At 38.9% G+C, this 25203-nt stretch overlaps 4 protein-coding genes across 10 annotated transcripts; 3 read left to right on the top strand and 1 right to left on the bottom strand.

Moving 5' to 3' along the window:
• Positions 1–1465: 1465 nt before the first annotated feature.
• Positions 1466–6344, top strand: LOC132703662 (venom serine carboxypeptidase-like). Its single transcript, XM_060673049.1, has 2 exons — positions 1466–1597; positions 1755–6344. The coding sequence occupies exon 2, from the start codon at positions 1760–1762 to the stop codon at positions 3143–3145; it is 1386 nt and encodes a 461-aa protein (XP_060529032.1). The 5' UTR covers positions 1466–1597; positions 1755–1759; the 3' UTR covers positions 3146–6344.
• LOC132703663 (venom serine carboxypeptidase-like) lies at positions 6339–7948 on the top strand. The gene is made up of 2 exons (XM_060673050.1): positions 6339–6345; positions 6583–7948. The coding sequence occupies exon 2, from the start codon at positions 6587–6589 to the stop codon at positions 7946–7948; it is 1362 nt and encodes a 453-aa protein (XP_060529033.1). The 5' UTR covers positions 6339–6345; positions 6583–6586.
• Positions 7949–8732: 784 nt separating this feature from the next.
• LOC132703666 (lipase member H-like) lies at positions 8733–24628 on the bottom strand. 5 transcript variants are annotated; one of them, XM_060673057.1, is made up of 5 exons: positions 23868–24628; positions 17941–18172; positions 16574–16755; positions 15135–15416; positions 8733–8972 (listed from the first exon to the last, which is right to left on the bottom strand). In XM_060673057.1, exons 2-5 carry the CDS (start codon positions 18168–18170, stop codon positions 8746–8748), a joined length of 921 nt encoding a protein of 306 aa, XP_060529040.1. In that variant the 5' UTR covers positions 18171–18172; positions 23868–24628; the 3' UTR covers positions 8733–8745. The 5 variants fall into 5 exon arrangements, with proteins under 5 accessions (XP_060529040.1, XP_060529038.1, XP_060529042.1 ...); XM_060673055.1 differs by lacking the exon at positions 23868–24628 and adding an exon at positions 19945–20048; XM_060673059.1 differs by lacking the exon at positions 23868–24628 and adding an exon at positions 18464–18485.
• On the top strand, positions 20389–24939 carry LOC132703660 (medium-chain acyl-CoA ligase ACSF2, mitochondrial-like). 3 transcript variants are annotated; one of them, XM_060673045.1, is made up of 9 exons: positions 20389–20615; positions 21014–21308; positions 21360–21580; positions 21644–21761; positions 21982–22226; positions 22284–22449; positions 22506–22762; positions 24493–24634; positions 24686–24939. In XM_060673045.1, exons 1-9 carry the CDS (start codon positions 20497–20499, stop codon positions 24893–24895), a joined length of 1773 nt encoding a protein of 590 aa, XP_060529028.1. In that variant the 5' UTR covers positions 20389–20496; the 3' UTR covers positions 24896–24939. The 3 variants fall into 3 exon arrangements, with proteins under 3 accessions (XP_060529028.1, XP_060529029.1, XP_060529030.1); XM_060673046.1 differs by having other exon boundaries at positions 24693–24874; XM_060673047.1 differs by lacking the exon at positions 24686–24939 and having other exon boundaries at positions 22506–22789; positions 24493–24590.
• The last annotated feature ends 264 nt before the right edge of the window (positions 24940–25203 follow it).

The following is a 25203-nucleotide window of genomic DNA, read 5'->3' as shown; positions in this document are numbered from 1 at the left end:
AAGTTAGAAATAAAACTCCCTGTAAAGGTAAAATACGAATAATTCATTTTTCAGTAAATTATTTTTTGAAAAACTGTTTATGTATTTAAATTATATGTATAAAGTCAGATTAGAAAAAAAGAGCTTTTATAATTCAATGAAACAGGTTTAGAGGCATAACGGTTACACTTTAAAATGCTCTGGACTTCAAGATACCATAAAACCTTGTGGGTTTTCTAATAAATTTTCCACTGAATAACAGAAAGAAAAAAATATTGATATGAAACATTTCGAATTTTCATTATTACTGAAGAATTCTTTTAATATTTAAATTTTTGGCACCAAACCTAATTTGTAGTCTACATAGCGCGCTTATGTTACAAAGCAATATATAGACTTCTTTTTTCTAGAAAGGAAAAGAAATTATTATAAGAAAATATTGATAAATATGTTTTTCACACAAATAGATAGATGATGCCGTAGAAGATAACTTACTATCATTTGTGGAAAACATGAAAGTAATTTTAGCGAAATACAAGTACTTAGTATCGAATAAGTACCTAAATTTGTACGTTCGCGGTATTAGAATAGCCAGTACAATTTTTACGATTTTGCATTTTGGGGTTTCTTACAGACGGGAAGTTTTATTTAGATTGTCATTTTCAACAAAACTGTATTAATCTGTTTTTAATTGTAGTCCCAATTTTATTGATGACAGGTATGGTCACATGTTACTATACAGAGAGGGGCGCCTGTAAGCATTCTAAAATTTTAATTCTTGAAATGTCGAATTGCGGTCTAAAGATTTACATTTACAACCAAAAAAATATTAATTACAGTTTACATAGAAGTACAATTTTAAACTATGTATTGGTGTCCCTATAAATCATTTTGTACATTTTTGTATATTTTGGATATTAATAATTTCACAGCATATGAAAGTTCAGAACGCAATTCGGTTTGTTTTATACCTGAAGTGGACCTTTTATTCAGATTGCAGTTAGTAGGTTACCACAGACATGGCTGACATTAAAATTTCAATTGCATACTCGTTTCTACCATACCAGTCAAAGCGAATGGAATATTTTTATATAAAAATATTCAGAAATAGATTTTGAAGAAAAAACAAATAAATAAAAGTTAAAAGTGTAATCTGTAGACTTTTCCAAAGTTGTGATTGGTTCTGCGTAGATCTGAGAAAGCTGCAACTGCATAAATACTTATTAAGTATACAAATCTATTATGACCGACCAAAATTGGCAAACGTTTTCTTGGTTAATTCTCTAAAATTGTTTCTCAAGCAGAAACACCCAATGTAGTACCTAATAAGACCAGTTCCTGCATAATAGACATAAACACGTTCGTTTGAAAAAAAGTTTTGTCAATTCAAATAAAGAGTAAAAATATGTCTGTCCATTTATTAATCGCATTTTCTTATGATCTGATGCAACGTCGTGATTCGTTAATCCTTCGCCTGTATTTGAGGCCACATCGTATTCGATAAGCGATAATTCTGACGTTCCGAAAGTTTGGAGATAATAAGAGGGAAATATTTATAAAGCACAGTCGATTATACTTAACTCAGACATCTGATTTTTTGACGAGCCAACAAGTTCAAGTAAGTGCTTTAATTTATCGAAGATTTAAGCTTCAAAAATTTGTTTAGAAAGATAAAGGATGATTTATTACCAGGAAATGGGGAATCGTTGTTACATACCTCATAATTTATTTTTTATGAAAATAAAATAAGTGATTTTATTTAATTAATTTTTTAGGGCAGATGTCTCTGAAGCAGTTGGCACTTATTTTTGTTCTCCTTATTCTCGACGAATGCGAGTGCCGATTCCAGCAGTACCATAAAAAATTCAAGAGAATCCCTCTGGATGGAGATCCCGGCGAGCCACTCATTCTAACTCCACTACTTCGACAAAACAGAGTACAGGAAGCTAGAGAAGATTCACGAGTTGTAAACGAAAGATTCTTTAACGTTACGAGTTTTTCGGGTTATTTCACGGTTGACGAAACATACGACTCTAACTTATTCTTCTGGTTTTTCCCTTCGGAGAATAACTACACTTCCGACCCAGTAGTTTTGTGGCTCCAAGGAGGACCAGGAGCGTCCAGTTTGTTGGCGCTCTTCACAGAAAATGGACCCTTCATAGTTAGTACCGATTATAGTCTAACCCAACGATCCTATTACTGGAGTCAATACTATTCGGTTCTCTTTATTGATAGTCCCGCTGGTACCGGTTTCAGTTTTACCAACGGTGGTTATGCCCAGAATCAAACTAAAGTGGGAGTCGACCTCTACAATGCGCTACTGCAGTTCTTTCAGCTATTTCCGGAACTGAAGGGTAACGATTTTTACGTCTCTGGTGAATCCTACGCTGGAAAATATATTCCTGCCATCGCGTACACTATTTTAAGAAACAACCCCGACGCCGAGCAAGAGATCAACTTGAAAGGCTTGCTTATTGGCAATGGCTTGAGCGACCCCCAACACCAGTTTGAGTATGGTGACTATCTCTATCAGATAGGTTTGATCGATTCAAATACTAGGGACACCATGAAGGCTGTAGAAGACTCCATTATTCAATACATTCGTGAAGGAAACTATCAGAAGGCGGTAGATGCTTTCAGCGCGCTAATTTTAGGCGACGAAAAGGGTAAGGAAACTACGATTTTCGAAAACGCCACCGGTTTCGAGAGCCACTACAACTACCTGAAACCCAAAGAAGAGTATGATTATTGGGCAGATTTGGTCCAAAGGTCTGATCTGCGCTTGGCAATTCACGTTGGCAATACGACATTCGGAGACGACCGGGTGCGTGAAAACCTTGTCCTGGACATAACCAAGAGCGTGGCGCCTTGGATCTCAGAGTTGCTGGATCATTACAGAGTACTCACCTACAACGGGCAACTTGACATTATTGTCGCGTACCCTTTGACGGAGAACTATTTGAAATATTTGAATTTCAGCGGTGCTGAAGAATACTCGAAGGCAGCGAGGGTGATTTGGAAAGTCGACGGAGAAATAGCAGGGTACTATAAGAAGGGAGGGAAACTTACAGAGGCGATAGTTAGGAATGCGGGACACATGGTGCCTGGGGATCAACCGAAATGGGCCCTGGATTTAGTCAAGAGATTTATAAGTGACACTTTGTGATGATTAGCTTTATTTTTGCAATAATAAATAACGGTTCGTGCTCTTAAGTATTCTGAAAACGTATTTGCTTTATTATCCCGAAACCACTAGAAACCTTCTGATCCTTGTCTTTTCTTATAATCCTTCTTAAGTACTACAGGCAACTGTTTAAGAAGACATAGACCGTCGGTAATAAAATTAGCTGGCTAACCTGAGTTATTTGTTTACTAACAGATTTACGATTTGGAGTGGCACCAACCACTACGCATTCTCCTTCTTTGTTTATTTTTAAATATGAATTATATAGTTTTGTACTTTGTAATAGATTTCTTAAAAAAAAAACAAAAAGTTTTTATCAGGATGTGTATAAATTTTAATTGAATAGTGTTTTTGTTGCTTAAAATATCACTCTTATTGCCAAAATCAGCGTAAATAATGATTAAAACAAAACTATTGATTTACTTTTTATCAAATGTTTCAAGACTTCTCGACAAAAACAATATCTGAAATTTTCTAAAAACTAATTAATCCATTATTGGCCTACATTAAAAGTCTTACCTTGTATTGTTCCTTATTTTACGTTTTTGTTGGTGTACATATCTAAAAAATTGCACAAATGCCGAAATAACTAACAAAATACGCCAAAAAAATGGCGACAACAAATACAATAAATTCTCTAAAGGGGTAAGTAAAGGCAGGTAGGTATAACATTAAGTTGTCAGGTGTCAGGGTATCTGAAGCCCGGAACTCCAGCTCCAGCAACCCCTATGTAAATCCGTCCCGGCCTCCAGGATTTATTTACCTTGCATGATTAATATCCACTATAAACTTATTTCATTTAATTTTGGAAGTTTGTATTTTTAAGTAATATAAATCTACGGAGAGAAAAGCCTACTTTCTTTAATGCAAATTAAATTTAAAATTTGTTTCCAGAATAGAAAAATAATATTTCGAAATGGAACAATGCACATTTCGCAGTGCTTCCAAATCAAGTAGATTTTGCCATAGAACCCTAGACATAATGAATTGACTGAACGCGTAACGCTACCCTAGTTGGAGGAGGGTATGGACAGATCTGAGGCAAGACTTGGAGGGGGAGCAGGTCTCCATCGGCTCATCACGGGGCTGTCCACAGGGTGGGGTCTTGTCCCCCTTCCTGTGGTGCCTAGTGGTACACGAGTTATTTCATATTCTGAGGGAAGAACACTAACAAGAACGGGACATTGGCAAGATTCTCGCAATGGTGCCGGTACAGCAAGTTAGCTGTCAATCCTGGCAAGGTGGAGATGGTCATCTTCGCCAGGAAAAGAAAGCTGGAGCATAATCTCAACATTTCGATGGATATGGTGCCTCTTTCTGCAAGAGGAAGCGTCAAATACTTAGGGGTATGGTTGGACTCCAATTTGACCTTCCAGCTCCAGATGTGCCGGAGAGCGGTAGGAGGCACTGGTGGCGCCTATGCTCACGCATGGGGCAGTGGCATGGTGGCCGGGGAACAAAAGAGCAGGAGCAAGGTTAGTTCTCGATAAACTGCAGAGATTGGCTTGCCTCTGCATAACGGTCGCATCGGGTGAGGATGGAGACGACCAGGACGGCTGTCAGGCTAGCGAGCTGCGGGCTCTGGAGAGAGGGAACCTTCAATCGGAGCACGTACGACATTTTAGAGGGCTGGCCCGGGGATCGCGGTGTCATGGGCATGCCGAGTGACGTCATGATCCTCGAGATGACCTACTTTGACAAATGGACCTTTCTCTTCCCATCAAGGGAAGAGTGCAGAGAGGGCAGAGTTGACTCCTGGAATGGACTTGTATGGTACATGGACGGGTCCAGAATGGGAGATGTGGCCGGACCCGATGGCGGCCAGAGAGGGGCTTCGGCTCAACCATGGAAGCAGGAGAGTATTCTTCAGCTCTGCTAGTAGGGCTGCACTTATGGCGCTGAAGTCAGTGCCCACGCGCTCCTTGTTGGTAAAGGAATTCAAAGGGTTACTGAAAAAAGTGGCCGAGGCGAGGAATGTCACGTTGGTCTGAGTCGCGGGTCATACCGGGATCCGGGGCAATGGGGCAGCTGACACCTTAGCCAGGGAGGGCTCCTCGCATAGGCATATGGGACCAGAGCCCCACTTAGGGATTGCCCCGTGAGTGAGGTGGAGAGATCTTGAAGCCTGGGTGAGAGAACGGGCCGCTGTGGGCTGGAGAGCTGCTCCGGGAATGAGGCAGACGAGGCTTATGCTAGATGGGCCCGCCCTCCCTGGGACCAGGGAGCTGCTTATACTGAGTAGAAGGGAGTGTAGAGCACTAACAGAGGCCTACAAAGGACATTGCAGGATTAGGATTAATCTTTGCTTGTTAGGTATTGGAGACGACCCGCAGTGCAGGTGATGCATGGAAGGGGAGGAAACTCCGTACCATCTGCTCACCGAGTGCCCTGCTTTGACATGGGCAAGATTTGGAGTCTTCGGAACGGCCCTGATCGATCCGGGCTCAGTGCACGGTATTGGGCTAAAGAAGTTGCTGACCTTCTATAGGAGGGGCGGCATTCTGGACACCCCCTAGCGCGGTCTGGGGGCACAACGGGCCCATGTGATGGTCTAAGTGCTTGGACGCCCGCGGGGGGCGCCCCACTTTAATACCAATACTTAGCTTTTATTGGAAGAAAAACGGAAAAATTAGTCGCCACTTTTTATTTTCAAAAAAATTGGCTGATAGATATTCGTCTTCCTCAAACAATTAATTTAAAGGCATATCTTAAACTTTTCAGTATTGAGTCTTGGCCAAGTTGATCTAAAAGAAGAGAAGGAAACGAGTAAAAATGAAAAAAATGTTTTTTTTTAATTTTGGCTTTGGACAAACGATTTTTTGCTCCTTTCCTCGTTTCTCATAAATTAATTTAACTTATAATGGAATTCAGGCAGTGATGTGGTCACTCTTTGGAGAACATTATCAATCGAACGCACATATCAAGCAGTAGATCAATATAGGATCATTTTCGAACTGTAAATGCAAGCTGCTAAGCTGATGTAAACAGAAATTCGGAGCAATCACTTTAGATTGGTGATATAACAATGAAATAAAGGACTTCTATAATGCATGCATCAAGATATGTCACATAGATTATCAATAGCGGATGGCACTAAACCGCTGACTGATTATCTTGGAAGATTGGAATTATATAAACCTTGTTACTCAGCAACTACATCTACAACCGAAGCACCTATACTGGTAAGTACTTTAAAATAATTTAAAATTTTTGGAATTTTCCTTTTGTTTTCCGATCCACCACCATCAGAATCGACTTTTATATTTTAGAATATGAAACGAAACTAGATGTTATTATTTATTTATTGGCAAAAAATGTAGCCAGATATTAAGCTGTCGTTATATTCTTTTGGTTGCTTTTTAATGTATTTTAGTATTTATCAAAACTTAAATTTGAAGTAATAGATAATTTTGCGTTAGGGATATGAAGTTTGCGACGTTCTTAGTACTGTTGGGCCTTGGAGTCAGCCAGGCCTTTTTTTTCAACTGGCAGAAAAGGATAAGGCGTCTGCCGATTCCAGATGATGCTGGTGAACCGCTTATCTTGACTCCTTACCTAAGTCAAAATAGAAACGAAGAAGCTAGAAAAGCTGCGGAAGTTAATTACGATGCATTCCAAGGTGTCAAGAGTTACTCCGGATATTTTACAGTAGATGAAAGATTCGACTCGAATCTATTTTTCTGGTTCTTCCCTTCTGCTAACGATTACGAAAATGATCCCGTCCTGCTATGGTTGCAAGGTGGTCCTGGAGCTCCGAGTTTGTATGCGCTTTTCACAGAAAATGGCCCCTTCTTTCTCGACGATGACACCCTTAAGCTAAGGGAATATTCATGGCACAAAAACCACTCTGTTTTATATATAGATAGTCCAGTAGGCACCGGTTTTAGCTTTACCAACGGAGGTCTGGCTGACAATCAAACAAAGGTCGGAGAGGATCTTTACCAAGCTCTTGTTCAGTTCTTTACGCTGTTCCCAGAAATTCAAAAGAACGACTTCTTTGTAACAGGCGAATCCTATGCTGGTAAATACATACCAGCTATTGGGTACACCATCTATAAAAATAACCCTACAGCCGACGTTTTTATTAATCTGAAAGGTTTGCTAATTGGTAACGGGCTCTCAGATCCCATCAATCAGCTGGACTACGGCGACTACGTCTACCAAATTGGACTTGTCGACAGCGACACTAGGGACTTGCTCAATGACATGAAACAACAAACGATTAGTTTAATAAATAAAGGCGACTACGAAGGTGCTACAGAGATCATGAATGGTGATATGATGTGGGTAATTATGGGTTCGTCAGGTATCACAGATATCTACAACTATGAAAATCTAGCCATTGAATATCTGGATGAGTGGCAGGACTACGTTCAGGCGAATCTCCGTTCGGCAATTCATGTGGGAAACGTGGTTATCGGTAGCGGGGACGTGTGGGGTCATTTGGAGGCAGATATTACTAAAAGTGTTGCACCTTGGGTTTCGGAACTGCTGAGCAACTATCGTGTCTTAATTTACAACGGCCAGCTAGACATCATTGTGGCTTATCCGCTTACTGTTAACTATCTGAGAAACCTTAACTTTAGCGCTGCAGCGGAATATAAAGCCGCTTATAGATCATTGTGGGTAGTTGACGACGATGTAGCGGGATATGCGAAAGTTGCTGGAAACTTGACCGAGGTACTTGTAAGAAATGCTGGCCACATGGTGCCAATGGATCAACCCAAATGGGGATATGATTTGGTTTATAAGTTCGCTCGAAACTTGACTATAGGATTTTTGTAATTTTTTCAGTTATAATAAAAATCCCAATTACAAGCTATATAACTGTGTATTTGTTGAGATCCACCTACATGGCTGATTTTATTGGATTAGCTTTTTAATGAATTCGTGAAACTCTTTTCTTTAAGCTACGCTAAGTTGCATTCTTTATTTTGAATAAGACCTTTTCAATCATCATTAACCAACAATTTTTGAATACTTTTCCTGGGTCTTTTATTTGGAATTTTTTAAGCCTTCTGTACGAATTGCGATTTTCCAATAGTTGTTTCGTTTCTTAATTTCCTTATATTTTTTTTCCTTATTATATTTTTTTATTATGTTGCAGAAAGTTTTCAATCCTCTTTGAGAATTCTCAAAAAAATCAATAACTGGTTAATAATAGTATTTCCATTTCCATAGTATAAATAGTGGTACGTGTATGGTGGTTAATAAAATTTTGGAAATTACAGTTTTGGAAGATCCTGCTTAAGCCCACGTTCTCGGTTCTTAATGGTTAAAGTGAGGGTACAAAAAAATCGCAATTGCATTTTGGAAGCAGAGGTCACAAGATCCAGTTTTCTTAAAAATAAAAAATGAAAGATTTGATTATCGTAATAAATAAAGTTTTTATGGATTTGTGTACAGGTGAAAGTAGTCATCCCAGTCAAACATCTTCTGGAGAGTTTATCTTTTACCCGAAAATTAAACCAAAAATGGGAGACAGGTATTTATTATAAACTCCTCAAAAGCAGTTTGTATGCTAATGTTAGGGAACGATTTTATTCTACGCAAAAATTAAACCAGAATTGGGAGGGATGTATTTATCGTAATGTCTTTAAAAAGGGTTTTCGACCATTCGTTTCAAAATAAAAAATGCCTTTGGCTTTTTGATCCACGTGCTGTCCGTAAGTCACTACCTTGCCTTTTGGTTTTACATTAATCGTGACGTTATAGTTGCCTTCATCTAGGTATTCGGCCTCACGAGCCTCCACTGTGGTGCGCACAGACTCTAAGAATAACCAAGTGGATCGATGATGATTGCAGTTTTCTGAAAAATATAACTAAAACAATAACTGCAGCCTCAACGATATTAATTCGCGATAAAACATTTTCATAATCAAAAGAGCAAGTCAAAGAGATCTGTAGTTTATATACTTGCGATTCCGAAAAAGTTTGTTTGAATAGCTGAATTTTAAAACTAACAAAAAACTAAATTTGAAACTGGACCATCTATATCAATATTTTTCTTTTATGATAGAATTTATGGGATATCTGGCAACGTTTCACAAGAAACACAGTGTAAAGGGTTGGGGGAAGGTGGTTGTAAATCACCCTCAAAATTTAAACGAGAAAGAGCGGCAAGAAAACGGTAGGACATACAACACCCGAAACGGTTAATCACCCACCTTGATGGTTTCCCGCGTCGTCGTCTGCCCGGCCGGGTCTTCTTAGGGGTATTTTCTGGAGGGTTGGGGGTGGTAAGGACCACAACACAGCGCGGGGTTCTCGCGAACCGGTCACAAAAGAGAGCTTGTTTTTTCGTGGTTCGCACTACGGACGCTCAGGCAAGTCTGTCTTTTCGCGCGGCTTAACCAAGGTTGGGTATGGTGGGGGTGTTGTATACACAACGCGAAAATAAAAGGTTAACCCATAACAAAAAAATTATGAAGTTACCGAAAAATGTTATTCAACCCTTAACATTCCGGCCTCCCAAAAATACCCAATTTTTCCCATAAACTTATCCTATACTATATACACGGTTGCCCCTTGAACAGGTTAACAGTTAGGGACAAAAGATAATTTGACCAATGGTCGATCGAAAGTGCCTTTGGCCGTGTGCACTTGCACAACGCGAATTTCCTTGTCGGAACTGGGGTACAAGCGCGTGATGCGGCCCAGAAGCCACTTTAACGGGGGGAGGTTCTCGTCTTTAATTAAAACCAACTGACCAACTTTTGGGGGGTTAGTCGTGGTGTTCCACTTGTGCCGTTGCTGCAGCTGGTGCAGGTATTCCCGATGCCATCTGTCGCAGAAGTGCTGATGCAACTGCTGCATGAGCTGCCAACGAGTGAGTCTGTTAGTGTTCAGATTAGCTAAAGTGTCGTCGGGAGGGGCAGATAGGGGCTCCAGGGTCAGAAAATGCCCAGGAGTAAGGCTATGCAAATCGTTTGGGTTGGAACTCAAACTACATAATGGGCGGGAATTCAGTATGGATTCCACCTGAGTTAACACTGTCGACATTTCCTCGAAAGTCAGGATTTGAGAGCCTATCACACGAAACAAATGGGTCTTTACCGACTTGACGCCGGACTCCCAAAGACCTCCAAAGTGAGGACTGGAGGGTGGGTTGAAGTGCCAGCGTGCCTCACACTGGTCGGCGGACTGCTGGCAATACTGTACCAACAACCGGTTAGCACTGACAAAATTTCTACCCTGATCACTATACATGTCAGTGCAACGCCCGCGGCGAGCGACAAGGCGCCGAAAAGCGGCCAAGAATGCGTCTGAGCTGAGTTCAGAAGCCAATTCCAAATGGATGGCTTTGGTAGCCATGCAAACGAATAGGCAAATGTAAGCCTTCTGAGTCTTAGCGCCGCGCCTTCGCGCAAGGGTAATGGAAATTGGACCGGCGAAATCGACACCGGTATGCGCGAATGGCTTGACTTGCGATACACGAACGGGGGGTAAATCAGCCATGAATGGCTGTACACAAGAAGGTTGGACACGGAAGCATCGGTAACACTGCGATAGGGTGTGACGAATTGCTCTGCGGGCGGACAAAATCCAGAATTGTTGTGAAATCTGGTACAACAACGATTGGGGGCCCGGGTGGCAATTTTCCTTATGGAACTTTTCGATCACGAGTTCGGTAAAGCGATGGTCTCGAGGTAGTAGAAGAGGATGTTTTGCGTCGAAAGACAACGCAGAACCTCGGAGTCTGCCACCGACTCGAATGAGACCGTGCTCGTCGATAAAGGGCGCTAGGGAGCGTAAAGGTTTGGGGCACAGTTTACCGTTTCGAAGACACTTCAGCAAACCGGCGAACACCTCACGTTGGACGTATCCTGTGAGCAACGTGCGGGCGTGGTACGTGTCCGCAAAAGACAAATTATCAAGCGCTCGCTTGGGAATGGGGGTACGACAATTATTTAGAAACCTACAACAATAAGCCAGGATCCTCTCAATTTTTCGTAACGACGAGAAACGGGTTAACAGTTCTCCGAGCGAGTCAACTAAAGGGGTGGACACACAAGTCAACACTGGTTTACGTTCCAGTTCCAGATCGTCTCCGGGGGTGAAGTCGGAGGTGGGCCACTCTTCCACCGGAAGACGCAACCAAGGGGGACCACAGAACCAAGAGGGGTGAATTAATATTTGCTCGGGGAAAAGCCCTCGGGATGCGCAGTCAGCAGGGTTGGATGAACCGGCCACGTGATGCCAGGAACTGGGGGAAATGATGTCCTGAATGAGGGACACGCGATTGGCCACAAAAGTTTTCCATCTGTGGGGGGAGGACTTTATCCAAGATAACGCAATTTTGGAGTCACTCCAGGCGAATACTCTCGTGATAGTCAACTCAGAGGCTATAGTGGATCGGACGAAATCTACGAGTTGGGCGAGCAGCAACGCTGAGCACAACTCCAGACGGGGGATCGACACTCGCTTCAAAGGAGCTACCCGATTCTTTGCACACAGAAGGGTGACAGAGATATGGCCCTCTCTGATGCTTCGCAGATACACGGCTGCACCGTATCCGCGCTCCGAAGCGTCACAAAATCCGTGCGTCTCCACCTGGACGCCATTGCTAGGCAGTACACGACGAGGGATTGTCAGCCCAGAAAGACTATCCAGCTGAGACGAAAACGAACTCCAATCTTCGAATATGTCGCGGGGGGGAGGTGCATCCCAATCGACGCCCTGGGACCAAAGCCTCTGTAGGAGAATTTTGGCAGTCAACACGACCGGGGATAAAAAACCTAGGGGATCGTATATTTAGGCTACTTGCGACAAAATATTCCTTTTTGTGCACGTCCTATCCGCTACTTGGATGCGGTAGGAGAACACATCCCGTAAGGGACACCACTGCAATCCCAACACCTTTAAACTGGGATTGTCGTCTCCGCATAGGGAAACGGGTTGATGATGTGAAGCGGGGAGTGAACTCAATAACTCGGGGGAGTTGCTCGTCCATTTGCGCAACTCGAAACCACCCAATTTTAGCAGCGATACTAATTGATCCCTCAACTCACGGGCTTCCTCCAACGAGTCTGTTCCTCCGATAATGTCGTCGATGTAGGTTTGGCAATCTAGGAGACGGGCTGCTAACGGGTAACGCGCTCCTTCGTCCCTAGCAAGCTGACGCAACACGCGAATTGCCAGGTATGGGCTACAACTTAGTCCATAGACCACCGTTGACAAGACGTACTCTCGCACTGCTTCGCGGGGATCAAAACGCCACAGAATCCGCTGGAAGAGGTGGTCGGCGTCACTCACTAGGATTTGACGATACATCTGACGAATATCGGTGGTGAAAACCACACAGTACAGTCGAAAGATGAGCAAAATGACTCCAATGTCGGGTTGGAGCTTGATGAGATGGTCCGAAAAGCGCATGGGCCACCGTTCTGTCCCTTTCTAAATCCAGGCAAACAAATATCTCCGTAAACCTCTGCCCCTAAAAGCACGTCTATTTCGTTGGGTTCACAGAAGTGGGGATCAGCCAAGGGTAGGGACCTGAGATGTTTTAGATTCTGCTTATCAATCACCTGGTAGGGAACCTTATCACAAATAGATGGAATAACTAAAGCCTCTATATGGAGAGCAGCGGATTTTCTTTGGGAGGGGGTCACGTTCAGGGCAACCTTCCCTAACGCAGACGTCGACATTTGGTTGAGGGCTTGAATTGGTGTCGGAGAGAGAGACCTTGGAAGCTCCAATTTCTTCGCAAAGGAATCTGTCACAAAACTGGCTTGACTAGCTGAATCCAAAAGTGCACGACAAGTAACAAGTCTGCCAGATTTATCCGAAACGGACACCAAGCAAGTGGCAAAGAGCACGACCTTTTGAGAGGAGAGATTGGTCATCATGGTCACCGGACTAGGGATAGTACCTTCCTGGTTGCCGGAAGCAGGGGGAGCTTCATTCGACGGGGAGGGGGTAGTAGCATTTCCAAAATGCACTAAAGTATGGTGGCGCTTGCCACATACACGACAATTAATCTTGGAGGGGCATCTTCCAACACCATGGGATCGCGCGAAGCAATTAAAGCACAAACGATGTTGCTTGATGAAAACATGCCTTTGAGGGGGCTCAAGAGATAGGAAGGAATCACACTTTGTCAGAGGATGGTAGTCCATAGGGCAGTATAAACACTTACTGGTGCAACTCACATCAGCACTCGGAGGGGTAGACGTCGCTATCATAGATGTGGGTCTACGTGTATCGGTTGACACTCGCTTCGAAACCTCAAGCCTCTTGGTAGGGGTAATACCTTTTGAGGTAACTAAAGAGTTTTCTAAAGCTTTACAATTCTGTTCCAAAAAATCACATAAATCTTGAAAAGTTGGGATATCTTTATCACAAAATTTGAGTTCGAACCTCGTCTTGAGAGTCGAGTCGAGTTTCTCTAAGAGCAAATTGAATTTTGTAAAATCCCACAAGTCGATATCGAATTTATCGATAGCTGCAAGATTCTCTGAAAATGTTGAAAGCAATCTCCTCAGTTCAACAACCGAGTCACTCTTCATAGTCGGAGCCCGAAAGATCGACAGACAATAATCGGTTAACAACAATCGATCGTTTTGATAACGCTTCACGAGGGCATTGTAAGCTATACTATAATTGGCATCCTTAATTGGCAAATTCTTCACGACACTGAGAGCATCCTTTTCCAAATAAGACACTAAAAATTGAAATTTTTCAATGTTTGAAAGGGAAGAATTATTATGGATCAACGTGTTAAACATATCAAAAAATGTAGGCCAATTTTTCAAATCGCCATCAAATTTCGGAATGATAATACGGGAGAGTCGGAGATTACTATTTCTTTGCGACTCTCGACCAACTACAGATGGTACCGGAGAGCCTGCCTTAAGTTCCACTTTCTCAAATAATCGCTTGGCAATAGATCGAATTGAATAATGCAAGTGATCAAAGTGATCTTGAACCGCAAACTGTCGATCTCTTTCCGAATCATTCGCTAAGGAGATTACTTCCAATTGCAAGGACTCAAAAGTGCTAACTAAACTCGGCAAATCCTCCACCATGCAATGGAATTTGCATAAAATTTCATCATCATCGGGTTCAACGCGAGCTTTCTGACCCGCTGACAATATATCGTTAAAGCGTCTAAGTGTTAAATCCCGCTTAGCAATAAATTTATCTATTTCCGACATTGTAAATCGTTTTGTATACAAATGCACACCTAAGTCTCGAAACAAAGTACCCACGTAAATTAAAAGGAAGAAGAATTTGAGCACGCAAAAAATATGCTTAGAACGAATCAAATAAAAAGACGGCCGCAATTCGAAACGACGGTAAACACTTTTTATGAAACCGCTTTTTTGCGCTCCGAACTTTACACGTTTTTTGCTAACCTGTTCACGATAGCGAACATGTATTTAAAATTACTAAAGTTTGTGAATGACTATAAAAATCCAAAAGACTGATTCTGATCCGGCTCGAAGGACCAATATGTAAAGGGTTGGGGGAAGGTGGTTGTAAATCACCCTCAAAATTTAAACGAGAAAGAGCGGCAAGAAAACGGTAGGACATACAACACCTGAAACGGTTAATCACCCACCTTGATGGTTTCCCGCGTCGTCGTCTGCCCGGCCGGGTCTTCTTAGGGGTATTTTCTGGAGGGTTGGGGGTGGTAAGGACCACAACACAGCGCGGGGTTCTCGCGAACCGGTCACAAAAGAGAGCTTGTTTTTTCGTGGTTCGCACTACGGACGCTCACGCAAGTCTGTCTTTTCGCGCGGCCTAACCAAGGTTGGGTATGGTGGGGGTGTTGTATACACAGCGCGAAAATAAAAGGTTAACCCAAAACAAAAAAATTATGAAGTTACCGAAAAATGTTATTCAACCCTTAACACACAGTTTTTATGAGAAGGCAAATATGTATTTTTGAATGGAAGATATTTAGACCACTCAAATGGATATCATCAGCCAAAGAGATATATAGTTTAGAGAAATATAGTTTATTTACCTTTCTGTTCTTCGTCAGGACACCCCGGTTGTTGTACTCCACCATTGGGGTAGAAGTCAACGTGACCGATAGGTGCCGCGTAGCCGTAATAGCTCACGTCTGTGTGAGTTATGTCCACAAACTCAGCATCGTCTTCGCTAAGTCGTTCGTCTTTTCGAACATCCGTACGCTCCCATTTGGGCCCTGCGGGATCTACTGCCGTAATACGACCGATTTTCAAGCCGGTCCATTGCAAATACGCCTTTGCTATATAAGATGATAGTTGGGATCCCAGTGAGTGACCTGTAATGAAATAATAAAAAAAATACAAAACATTCCACATTCCAATGTAATTGTGAATACAAATTCGGCAAAAATGTACATTAGGGTTAGCTGTTTGCTTTTGTAAAATTTGAACACAGTATCAAAGTGCTTTCGAAAAATGCTGTTTGAATTTGACAATTTAATTGTAACGATTGATAATATCTGGATTGATAATGTTATTTGTTGAGTTTGTTCTCTAATAAACCTTGTATTATAAGTAGTTGGACTAAAATATAAAAACCTAAATACATACAGCATGAATATTTCAGAATTTAGTAAAACTTATCTTTTCATATTGTTGATATCTTAAAATTGGATCAAAAAGAAAAGTCTAATTTTTGAGTCACATTTGTTTACACTCCTTAAACAGCGAGTTTTCTAGTATACAAAGTGTAGCACATCCGAGCCCTTAAAGTAAAAATGTGAGGCTGAACCTAAAACAACTTGGGGAACTTGCGACCTTGCGGTTGGCTGTCTCTCACCCACCATCATGAGACGTCAGAGATAAAATTAACATTTTCGTTGATTTTAATTTTAAGTAAGCTTATCGCCTAAAGTAGTTAGTGGTGATAATTTCGCTATTACTTTGGCTGAACAACTATTAGGCATTTTTTTCTTAAAAGAAATATTTAGGCTTATAAATTCTTATTTACGATTATGCAATTATTTAATTATACAATTTACATTGACTAAATTAATGTTTTAATAAGGGTTCCCTTATATTTCGAAACATATAAAAATGTCTTAAAGAAAGAAATGCAAAGAACGTTAAAAAGCATACTTGAAGCCTACTCAACTTATGTCATTATTTAGAATGACATAACATATGCATTACATATAATGACAGGTATTGAGAATACATTATCTTAACGGATCCAGATGAGATGTTAGTAGAAAACAATTTTGAACAAAGAACTGTGGTAAACGTTTTACAAATAAAAGTGTCAAATTGGAAATTCATCAATGCAGCCAAAATCTTTCTTATAAGGTGAAACTAAGGAAATGCGCGCAATGATCGACGCAAAGCGTTTCAGTAGTATCCAGGTTGTGTGAATTTGTAGCGTACAGAGTGGGTGGATTGAGGGGAAGACATTTGATTAACTTGACCTTTATCCTTAAATATAATGTAATGATACCTATCAAGTGTATTCTTTTTGCATCCACTCCAGTAACTGTTAGAAACTTGGCGATGTATTGGCCCACTGGTATCACATTTGCACAAGAAATCGCATACGTTAGATTGCCAGCTCTAGACCAATTTATATAAATGATGTTGTGGGGTCCGCTCTCTAGGTACGCGTCTCGGAGAGGATCGTACCTACAGTTATAATAGTGATAATATTAATAATAATAATAACAATAATAATAATAATAATAATAATAATAATACCAATATTAATAACAATAATAATAATAACCATAACATAATAACGGAATGTAGCCCACAACATTGGTAGATATAGTCGCGTACAGAAAAAAGTAAAAATAAAAAATTGTTCGAACATACCCTGTATTAGCATACAACCCGATAAATCAAATTCAGGGTATTGAAAACTGATCTGGAATATTCATCTTAAAAAATTAAAACATGGACGTTCTCGAAGTTCTCTAAAATTCGCACTGGATGAATCAAGTACGCCATGGAATTGTGCCAAAACAGCAAACTTAAATTATAGATTTTGTTTGTAACAATTGATTAAAATTCACCTCGAAACGTTGACCAAATATATACAAGAGTTGCGTTGGTTGCGTACCTCCGTACCGGGTTTACACTTTTTTATAGCAAATATTAAGCATGCCTCTGAGTATAGAAAGGAAACAAACCCCTTTGTCACTAAAAAATAAGAGAACTTTTAAAAATAAAATGCTATTATTATTTTTTTTTTCTAAAGACGTGTTGTTCTACTTTGGAATATTTTTTAGGCTAATATATTTCATAATTTTTAATAATAATGGCTAACCATTTTGAAATTACTTTTTTTTTCATGCACATATAATTTTTTAAATTAAAATGGCTAAAACCAAAAAAAAACAGAATTTTGGAAATTTGTTTCACAACACCATTTGGTATCAGTCATATTTAAGTTAAGTTGAATGAGACTTTACAGCAAGTTACATGAATAGCCATTGTTAGAAGTAGTAAAGCGTCTAATATTTTGTGAAACTAATATTTTTGATGCCCTAATATAATCTATAATTTCACTTAATTAGTTCAGATGCAAATTATGCAGGGTGTTTCGGACTCAACCCCAAATCAATACAAAATCGCTTTATTATATTACTTCATATTATTGCTTAAAGTAGGGAGTTGTTCTTTTATTTTTGAAATCATATTTAAGTGGATATCTTGGTGTGGGTTACTCTATTTTGTGTCATTGAAAATTAATATTTGGCTTAAAAAAGAACAAAATTTAATTCAAAAAAGTTTCTTTAAACACGTTGTTGAAAACGGATTTACAAAAACCAGAAATACAAACAAAAAGTATTTACTATAATCACTTACCAAGGCGAAGTGTCGTCCGTCGTCCATCCATGTATTAATAGTACCATTGGTATATGTTTGTCCTTAATGTGGTTAATTATGGTTTCGTCGTTTACTAATATTGGTTTTCGGAGGTTATCTTTGGTAAAAAGCTTATAGATTACTTCATCCTTTGTCCCAGGATCCGTTTGAGTAAAATTTACTCTCGAACTTTTCTTTAGCTGTTCTTTCGTAGGAATTACTTGAGCCATGACTTAAAAATACCACAGCTATAAAACAGCAGCGGCGCAATGAAAGTGTGAAAATATTTTCTTAGCTAGACAATATCATCCAACAACACCCAACTAGATATAATATATTGGCGCAATTGCAGTGCAAAACATTCTCTAAATATTACTATACTACGCAAATCTTATCAATTAATCTTGATAAGAACGAATAATTAAAAAAAAATGCGATGATACACACATATACATACTCACAGCAGACCATGCGTTTTTACTAAACCGTTTAGAAACAGAGAACATAAAATTTAATTACCTACCGAAGTAATTTTAATTAACTTTGCTCGAATAAAATGTCCTATATTATTGGACGTCCTTGATTTAAATGCTAACTGAATTTCCTCCTTTCAACTACGATGAAGCTACGTTTGATTTGTCAGACAAAATATAAATATCGTTTATAAAATATTTGTTTTTCATGAATTTATTGAAGGCATCATAAATAAACAAGTAGACATATTTTTTGAGAAATTTTTGTAAGATTTTGTTTATTTTGGTATCACTAACCTTAAAAATTAACGAACGAAAATATAAAGATGCAAAGATGTATAACTCAAGTTTTGACTCAGTCTTAGAATCTGCCAAGTTCCTTATTTTGGAATGGATAAAAAAAGCCTTCACAGACTTCAAAACTCATGTATGCGTTACTGCTATGGAATAGCCAGGTTTGACCACGTATCGGAAAGTCTGAAGAATTTAACTCCAAAGCAGACACGACTATAAGCTATATAAATTGACAAAAAATGAAGCTCCTTTCTAGTTGATTAAAGAGATGATAAAATCTGGTATCGGCATTTAATCCGGCATAGTGATTTGTATCGCGTCCTCCGTCATCAAACTACTCTGTTTCAGAGCTCTTTTAGTTAGAATGCAGGGAAGTGTCCTTAAGGCAGAAAGGTTTATAACTATGGGTAAAACATCTGTTTTGTGTGATTTCACAATTTTCTTTTTTTTACTGTTTTTGAATGTATTGTTTGTTGGCTTTTTTGTATTAGTTTGTTATTCCCAGGGTTATATTGAAAAGCGTATTCAATATGAATATCAAGTCAGGTCCAAATACTATATAACCGAAATTGTTGGAACTGTTTTGAATAAATTTTTTTAATAGAAATGGTTAACCAGGCAGGCATAAAAGGAAACATAAATAAATTAGGATTGCTTCCAATGAGATTGCAATATAAGGGAAAAATACAAAGACATACTTCATTTGAATGAATGCTCTTAAATATCAGAAACTGCACAGAGTGTCCAAAATTTTCCGATACTATTTATACAAAAACTGGGTAGATGAAATTGACATTCATAACTCTATTCAAAGAAAATTTTCTTTAGAAATGCTAGTCATCCAAAAGGTAACGGCGTGACAAAAATGAAATATAACATTTAACAGTATTTTATAACTTTGACACAGGAAGATATTAAGATTATTGACAGCAAATTCAAATATTGCAATTGCAATAGGCTTGGGATATCGATATTGACTAAGCACATTTTTGTAGTTTGCGAAAAACTTTTCCTTTCAACACAACACTGAGTTCGTTAATATATAAAGGGTGGTTGAAAAAATTTGGACTATTAATTTCACTTAGATCAAAAAAATTGGGATAAAGGTGTTGTCACTCGGTAAGGAGTATTATTAGCAAACATGAGTTGGATCATATTTTGCTTGAGATGCTGTGGAGAAACCGTAATATTAAATATGTTCAAACTAATTTATTATAATTTCCTTCCTTATACGTACCCTGGCATAAAAAACACAATTTTGCAAATAAAAACAAAGTACCAAACATCTTTGTACGCTTTGAAGAAAAACGAAAAGTTGAATGCCTATGTTGCAAATATTCAGCAACAGCTAAGAGATAATAAATGTATGTATTTTGCTTATCCGTGGATAATGATTTTAGCTTTTATTTTGGTTTATTAAAGTGGGAAATAATAAAATCATGTATCACACAGTACCGAAAAGGTTCGTTGATAGTCAAATTCGTATGTCCAAGGTTATCAAAAAGTGAGGATTATTTCGTCCAGCCGCCTAGTTGTCATATTTATATAAAGTAATTTCCGCTATTGTTGAGTTGAATTGCGTAGGTATTGCATAAATAAGTACATAGTGTTCTTATTTTGTACATTCTGTCAAAGCTGCAATTACTTTGAAAATTGTAATGGATGTAATTAGGAATTCAAATTGGGTAGCTATTTCACTTGTAGCAGGAGTCCATAAAATGAGTGTGTGTTTCATTCCACAGGGTATTTGTGTAGCGTTATATCTAATCAGACTAATAATTTCAATTGTATGTCTGGATTTGTATCTGTTTGTCAGTTTAGTGTAAGCAGTGCTGAAATGACGACGTACTCCTACAGGATGGTGTCGTTTTCGCTAAATATATGGTCTAGAAATGTTAACAGCTCAAGGTAAGTTGTCTTGCTCGATATGTTATCTGATCAAAAAATGATTGTAACTGTCGCAAAAAAATACTATGAGAGTCCGTTATTAGGACAATATAAGTAGTGATTTCTATATTTTTGATAAGCTATATTTTTGCAATGCTAAGGTTCAAACTTCCAATAAAAAAAAAGTGAAAGAAAAAGATCTTATTTAAGTTTCTATCATTAATACATTTTTAAAATGCTTGCGGAGGGCCATTCACAATGCCAATATTTCGGTTAGGACTTTAATTGTTCAAAAGTACTTAAAACGTAGAATAGTTATGATGTGGTACCTAGTCCAAAATTTTCCGCATATGGTGTATTCTAACTGTGTAAAGGAAAGAGAGTCTAGTAATTACGTCATTACTTTGTACCATTTTTAGAAAGTACGCCAAACTTAGTTACATTCACAACGTAGGCAAAGAGCCATTACGACCCTTAACTATAGGGCAGTTATTAGAACAAGCCTCGAAAACGTACGGTGACAGAGCGGCATTAATTTCCCGTCATCAGCGTAAGAAACTTAGTTTTGAAGACGTACTGGATCGGGCGGATAGGCTAGCCGCCGGACTTACAACTGCAGGCTTAACTTACGGCGACAGAGTGGGCTTGTGGGCACCAAATACCGAGGAATGGTACACAACTTACATGGCATGTGCAAGAGCTGGTTTGCTATTGGTAATTTAGTGTAGGATATATTAGTAAATTCTTATGATCCTTATTACTTAGGTAAACATAAACCCGGCTTACCAAGCGAAAGAAATCGAGTACTGCATCAACAAAGTTGGAATCAAAAGCATCGTCTGTCCGCACAAATATAAGAGCCAAAATTACTATGACATTTTGAACACTGTTTCGGATGAAGTCTTCCAGAGTGAACCCGGAAAACTGGAATGTAAAATTATGCCGTCTCTGAAGAGCGTCATTGTAACCACCGAAGAAACACTAGGGTAATTAGTACTTCCAGTACTGTGGTATTTTGGGTTTACCAACCGTAACTTCTGCGATTGCAGCGGGGCATACACATATAATGAAATAATGGCACTCGCAAGCACAAACTCCATACAAAAGATAAAGTCCAATCAACATTTAATTCAATCAGACGAGCCTTGCCACATACAATTCACGTCAGTAAGTACTGCGCTGGGTACCATTACCAAATTGATATATATTGATATGTCCCTGCTAACTGGTGACAACCAAATCTCACGTTAATAGTAATCGTGTAAAATTTTCTTTCCGTCTAGTAAAGCATCTTATGCGCAAAAAGTACGAGTAGTTCTTTCTTCACTTTCTCCAAAGATATTTGTTTCTTGGAACTCACAACTGTTATGTAGTTTATCAGTTTTAGGGTACTACTGGACATCCAAAAGCTGCAATACAAAGCCATTTTCAAATAGTGAATAACTCCTATTTCATCGGAAAGAGGAACGAACTCGATAGAAAACACCACACCATATGTGTACAGGTACCATTTTTCCACGTATACGGTACTGTCGCCACTATTGCGGCTGGATTGAATCACGGGGCTACGCTAGTACTACCGTCGGCTGGTTATGATCCGGATAAATCTCTAGATGCTATAAGAGACGCAAAGTGAGCAGAATAAATTCCGTTTTACCGACGGTGATTGTTTTTACTACTTGACATTAGGTGCACTGTAATCCATGGCACCCCGACCATGTACGTAGATCTAGTGCACAAACAGGTAGAAAGAAAAGAACAAATTAACCCGGAAATTGCTATTTCGGGAGGAGCGTCATGCCCACCCCAACTGCTTAAAGATATGAAGAACATATTAAAAGTAGATAAAGTCAAAGTAAATGCAACTTCATATAATACACGATCAAATTACTGAATTTTATAATTTTTTAGTCAGTTTTTGGGTTGACAGAAACTACAGCTGTGGTTTTCCAATCTTTATTGACGGACGACGAGTACTTATCGACTTCTACAGTGGGGTATCCTCATGACCACATAGAAGCAAAAGTGGTCGATCCTGAAGGCCGAATAGTCCCTAGAGGGTCACCTGGAGAGCTATGGACTAGAGGTTACTCCAATATTCCTGGCTACTGGAATGATCCTGACAAAACCGCAGAGTTAATTGGACCTGACCGATGGTTAAAAACTGGGTAAGCGGCTGATCAGCTTAGTAAGAGGTAGGTCAACCTCTATTAGATTTATGGATATGGTTTGGAGGTGAATTGATTTCGTTTTTAAACTTGTTGCATGGTTCTCTGCCAGCAGGTAGAGACGACGGACCAAAATGCAACAAGTTGTTGCTGAACAAACAACAATTGATGAATAAGATCTTCATTTATTGGTTATGGGCGTCTCATTTATAAAATATAGCTTTGATGCCAGAACATTTTTCAATATCCTGTATAATGAAAGCATTTTGAAAAAGTAACGATTTAGCTATCAATCACCTGCCTGCTGAGGAATTACTCTACACGCTACCTCCATACACGTGTGTCCACGTTAAGGACAACACTAGTAAAATTTATATTTTTCGATAGATTTTGGAAAACTATTTTGTCAATTATAGTGTCTATTCCAGAAAGGTTTAGAATAATACAACCTCTTTAGAGTCGTCAGATATACAAAGGGAGTACAGGGTGAGCTAGTGAAAACTTAAGTTTTCAGGAAGTACCACCTAGGGTCGATTTATGGGTTTTACCTATTGTTATTTATTCACCAACACTGCAAATATTGAATGCAGTGCCAAAGACGTCCACATAGGTAAAACGAAAGGAATTTTATTCTAACATAATAAACATTAGACATTAAGTTCTTTTTATTTAACTTTATAGAAAAATGCATTATAATAAATCAATAGTAAATTAATGTTCTTCAATTAAACCTTGTTGGAAGTTTACCTACGCCTATTTCCGACACCGAAATTGAACGGAACTCGACCGGAATTTTATTTTGTAACTCTATACTGAAATAGCCTATATATATTCAAACTGCGCATTTGACGAGCACGAAATATATTTTTTTAGCTACAATCATAGCTATAATCAAGGTAATAAGGTATAATTTTAAAAAATTTTGTATTAACCAAAGCATATTACCGATTTTCATTGTTCTAAGATAGAGGCATTGAGGTATTATTACCCATAAATTAATTATCGGTTGTTGAATTTACCAAGTAACAATAGGTATGAAGATCATGATTACTTTTTTAGGGAAGGTTCCCTGAAAAGCCAAGATATAGTTTGAGATATACCATACCCGTAGATTATAGGTGTTCTCTAAGAATCCGCCATCAGCTTTTTTTTGGAATAATCCGTAATAGCACTTCTTGAAGTTGGAGTCTGTAAGAGTAGAAGTAGAAAAAAATTAAGATTTGAATAGGGTGATAAGTCCTTAATGTGAACACACTGTACGTTTTATTATATAAATCAACGGACAGTATCGGGGTTATTGATAAATCTATCACTATGTTATAGATTGATGGAAAGGTGAAGGGAGCAACCAAATATGTAGTATCTCAGTGAACAGTCACTCTTTATTGTTATCATTCCAAATTGCGCCAATGAATAGAAGTTTCATCAGGATTCCCGAGAAACAGGAAAAATATTTTATCAAAACAAAACAACGTACAAATAAATCTTTACGATACCCAGAGAAGGCTTTATCTTAATTACAATGGTTGGTTGTAGGGTTGTATTTCCAGGAGGTAGGGTAACAAATTAATAAAGTAGCCTTCTTTTTGTTTGTAAAAACTTAAATCATAAATAACCGCTGTTCACTGAGCTGCAACGTCTTATATTGCTTCCTTTAGGTTTCCATCGACTGGGTCGTTCCCAGAGTGATTTTTTGTGTGATTATTATATTATAAACATATGTATATTAGGGACCAATTTGTTATTGAAGAAAATGGGTACGGAAGAGTCGTCGGTAGGCTGAAAGAAATGATCATCAGGGGAGGTGAAAACATATTCCCGAAAGAAATAGAAGACTTTTTAATAACTCATCCAGACATACTTGAAGTTCACGTAAGTTTAAACAATTTTTCATTGATATGCGTTTCAAGTTTAGCGGTGTAGGTTATAGGCTTGCCACATGAGCGTCTCGGCGAAGAGGTCTGTGCGTGCGTGAGGCTTAAAGCTGGTGCTACACTTGAATTGAAGGACGTAAAGGAATTTTGTAAAGGGCGCATAGCTCACTTTAAAATACCATCGGTGATTAGAGTGGTCGATTCGTTTCCGAAAACAGCATCGGGAAAAATCCAGAAGTTTAAGTTGAAGGAAAAATAAATGTTTATACGTAATAATTATATTGCTGTGCAAATAAATAATAAACTGCATTTTTCGTCTTTTCACTGGAAGCAAAACACCACCAGAAACTCTGGAAGTCTAGTGGTTCGACACTTTCTCAAAAAATCTATAAGTGTAACTGATCGGGAATATATTAATATAAGAAACCAGAGATTATTGTGCTGTGACGCAGCATCTAAACCTAGTTGTTGAAGTATACAAATGAATTAATCAAAATACGAACGAACAAACGAATCTTAACAAAACAAAACTAAAAGGATATTTATATAATTGCCAAAATTATAATA

Source organism: Cylas formicarius, unplaced genomic scaffold (genome assembly GCF_029955315.1).
Source record: "Cylas formicarius isolate icCylForm1 unplaced genomic scaffold, icCylForm1.1 PGA_scaffold_6__28_contigs__length_40554024, whole genome shotgun sequence".
In the NCBI taxonomy this organism is placed as follows: Eukaryota; Metazoa; Arthropoda; class Insecta; order Coleoptera; family Brentidae; genus Cylas; species Cylas formicarius.
This window is presented reverse-complemented; position numbering and strand designations above follow the sequence as displayed.

What these genes read in the sequence shown, in the direction of transcription:
- LOC132703662 (XM_060673049.1), top strand. Translation starts at nt 1,760, where the DNA reads ATGTCTCTGAAGCAGTTGGCACTTATTTTTGTTCTCCTTATTCTCGAC.
- LOC132703660 (XM_060673045.1), top strand. Translation starts at nt 20,497, where the DNA reads ATGTCTGGATTTGTATCTGTTTGTCAGTTTAGTGTAAGCAGTGCTGAA. An exon ending in GATGCTATAAGAGACGCAAA is followed by an intron (nt 22,227 to 22,283) that starts GTGAGCAGAATA and finishes ACTTGACATTAG; the next exon opens with GTGCACTGTAATCCATGGCA. An exon ending in CAGACATACTTGAAGTTCAC is followed by an intron (nt 24,635 to 24,685) that starts GTAAGTTTAAAC and finishes TTAGCGGTGTAG; the next exon opens with GTTATAGGCTTGCCACATGA.
- LOC132703666 (XM_060673055.1), bottom strand. Translation starts at nt 19,993, where the DNA reads ATGTTTGGTACTTTGTTTTTATTTGCAAAATTGTGTTTTTTATGCCAG. An exon ending in ACGGACGACACTTCGCCTTG is followed by an intron (nt 16,756 to 17,940) that starts GTAAGTGATTAT and finishes TTATAACTGTAG; the next exon opens with GTACGATCCTCTCCGAGACG. An exon ending in AAAAAGAATACACTTGATAG is followed by an intron (nt 15,417 to 16,573) that starts GTATCATTACAT and finishes ATTTCATTACAG; the next exon opens with GTCACTCACTGGGATCCCAA.
- LOC132703663 (XM_060673050.1), top strand. Translation starts at nt 6,587, where the DNA reads ATGAAGTTTGCGACGTTCTTAGTACTGTTGGGCCTTGGAGTCAGCCAG.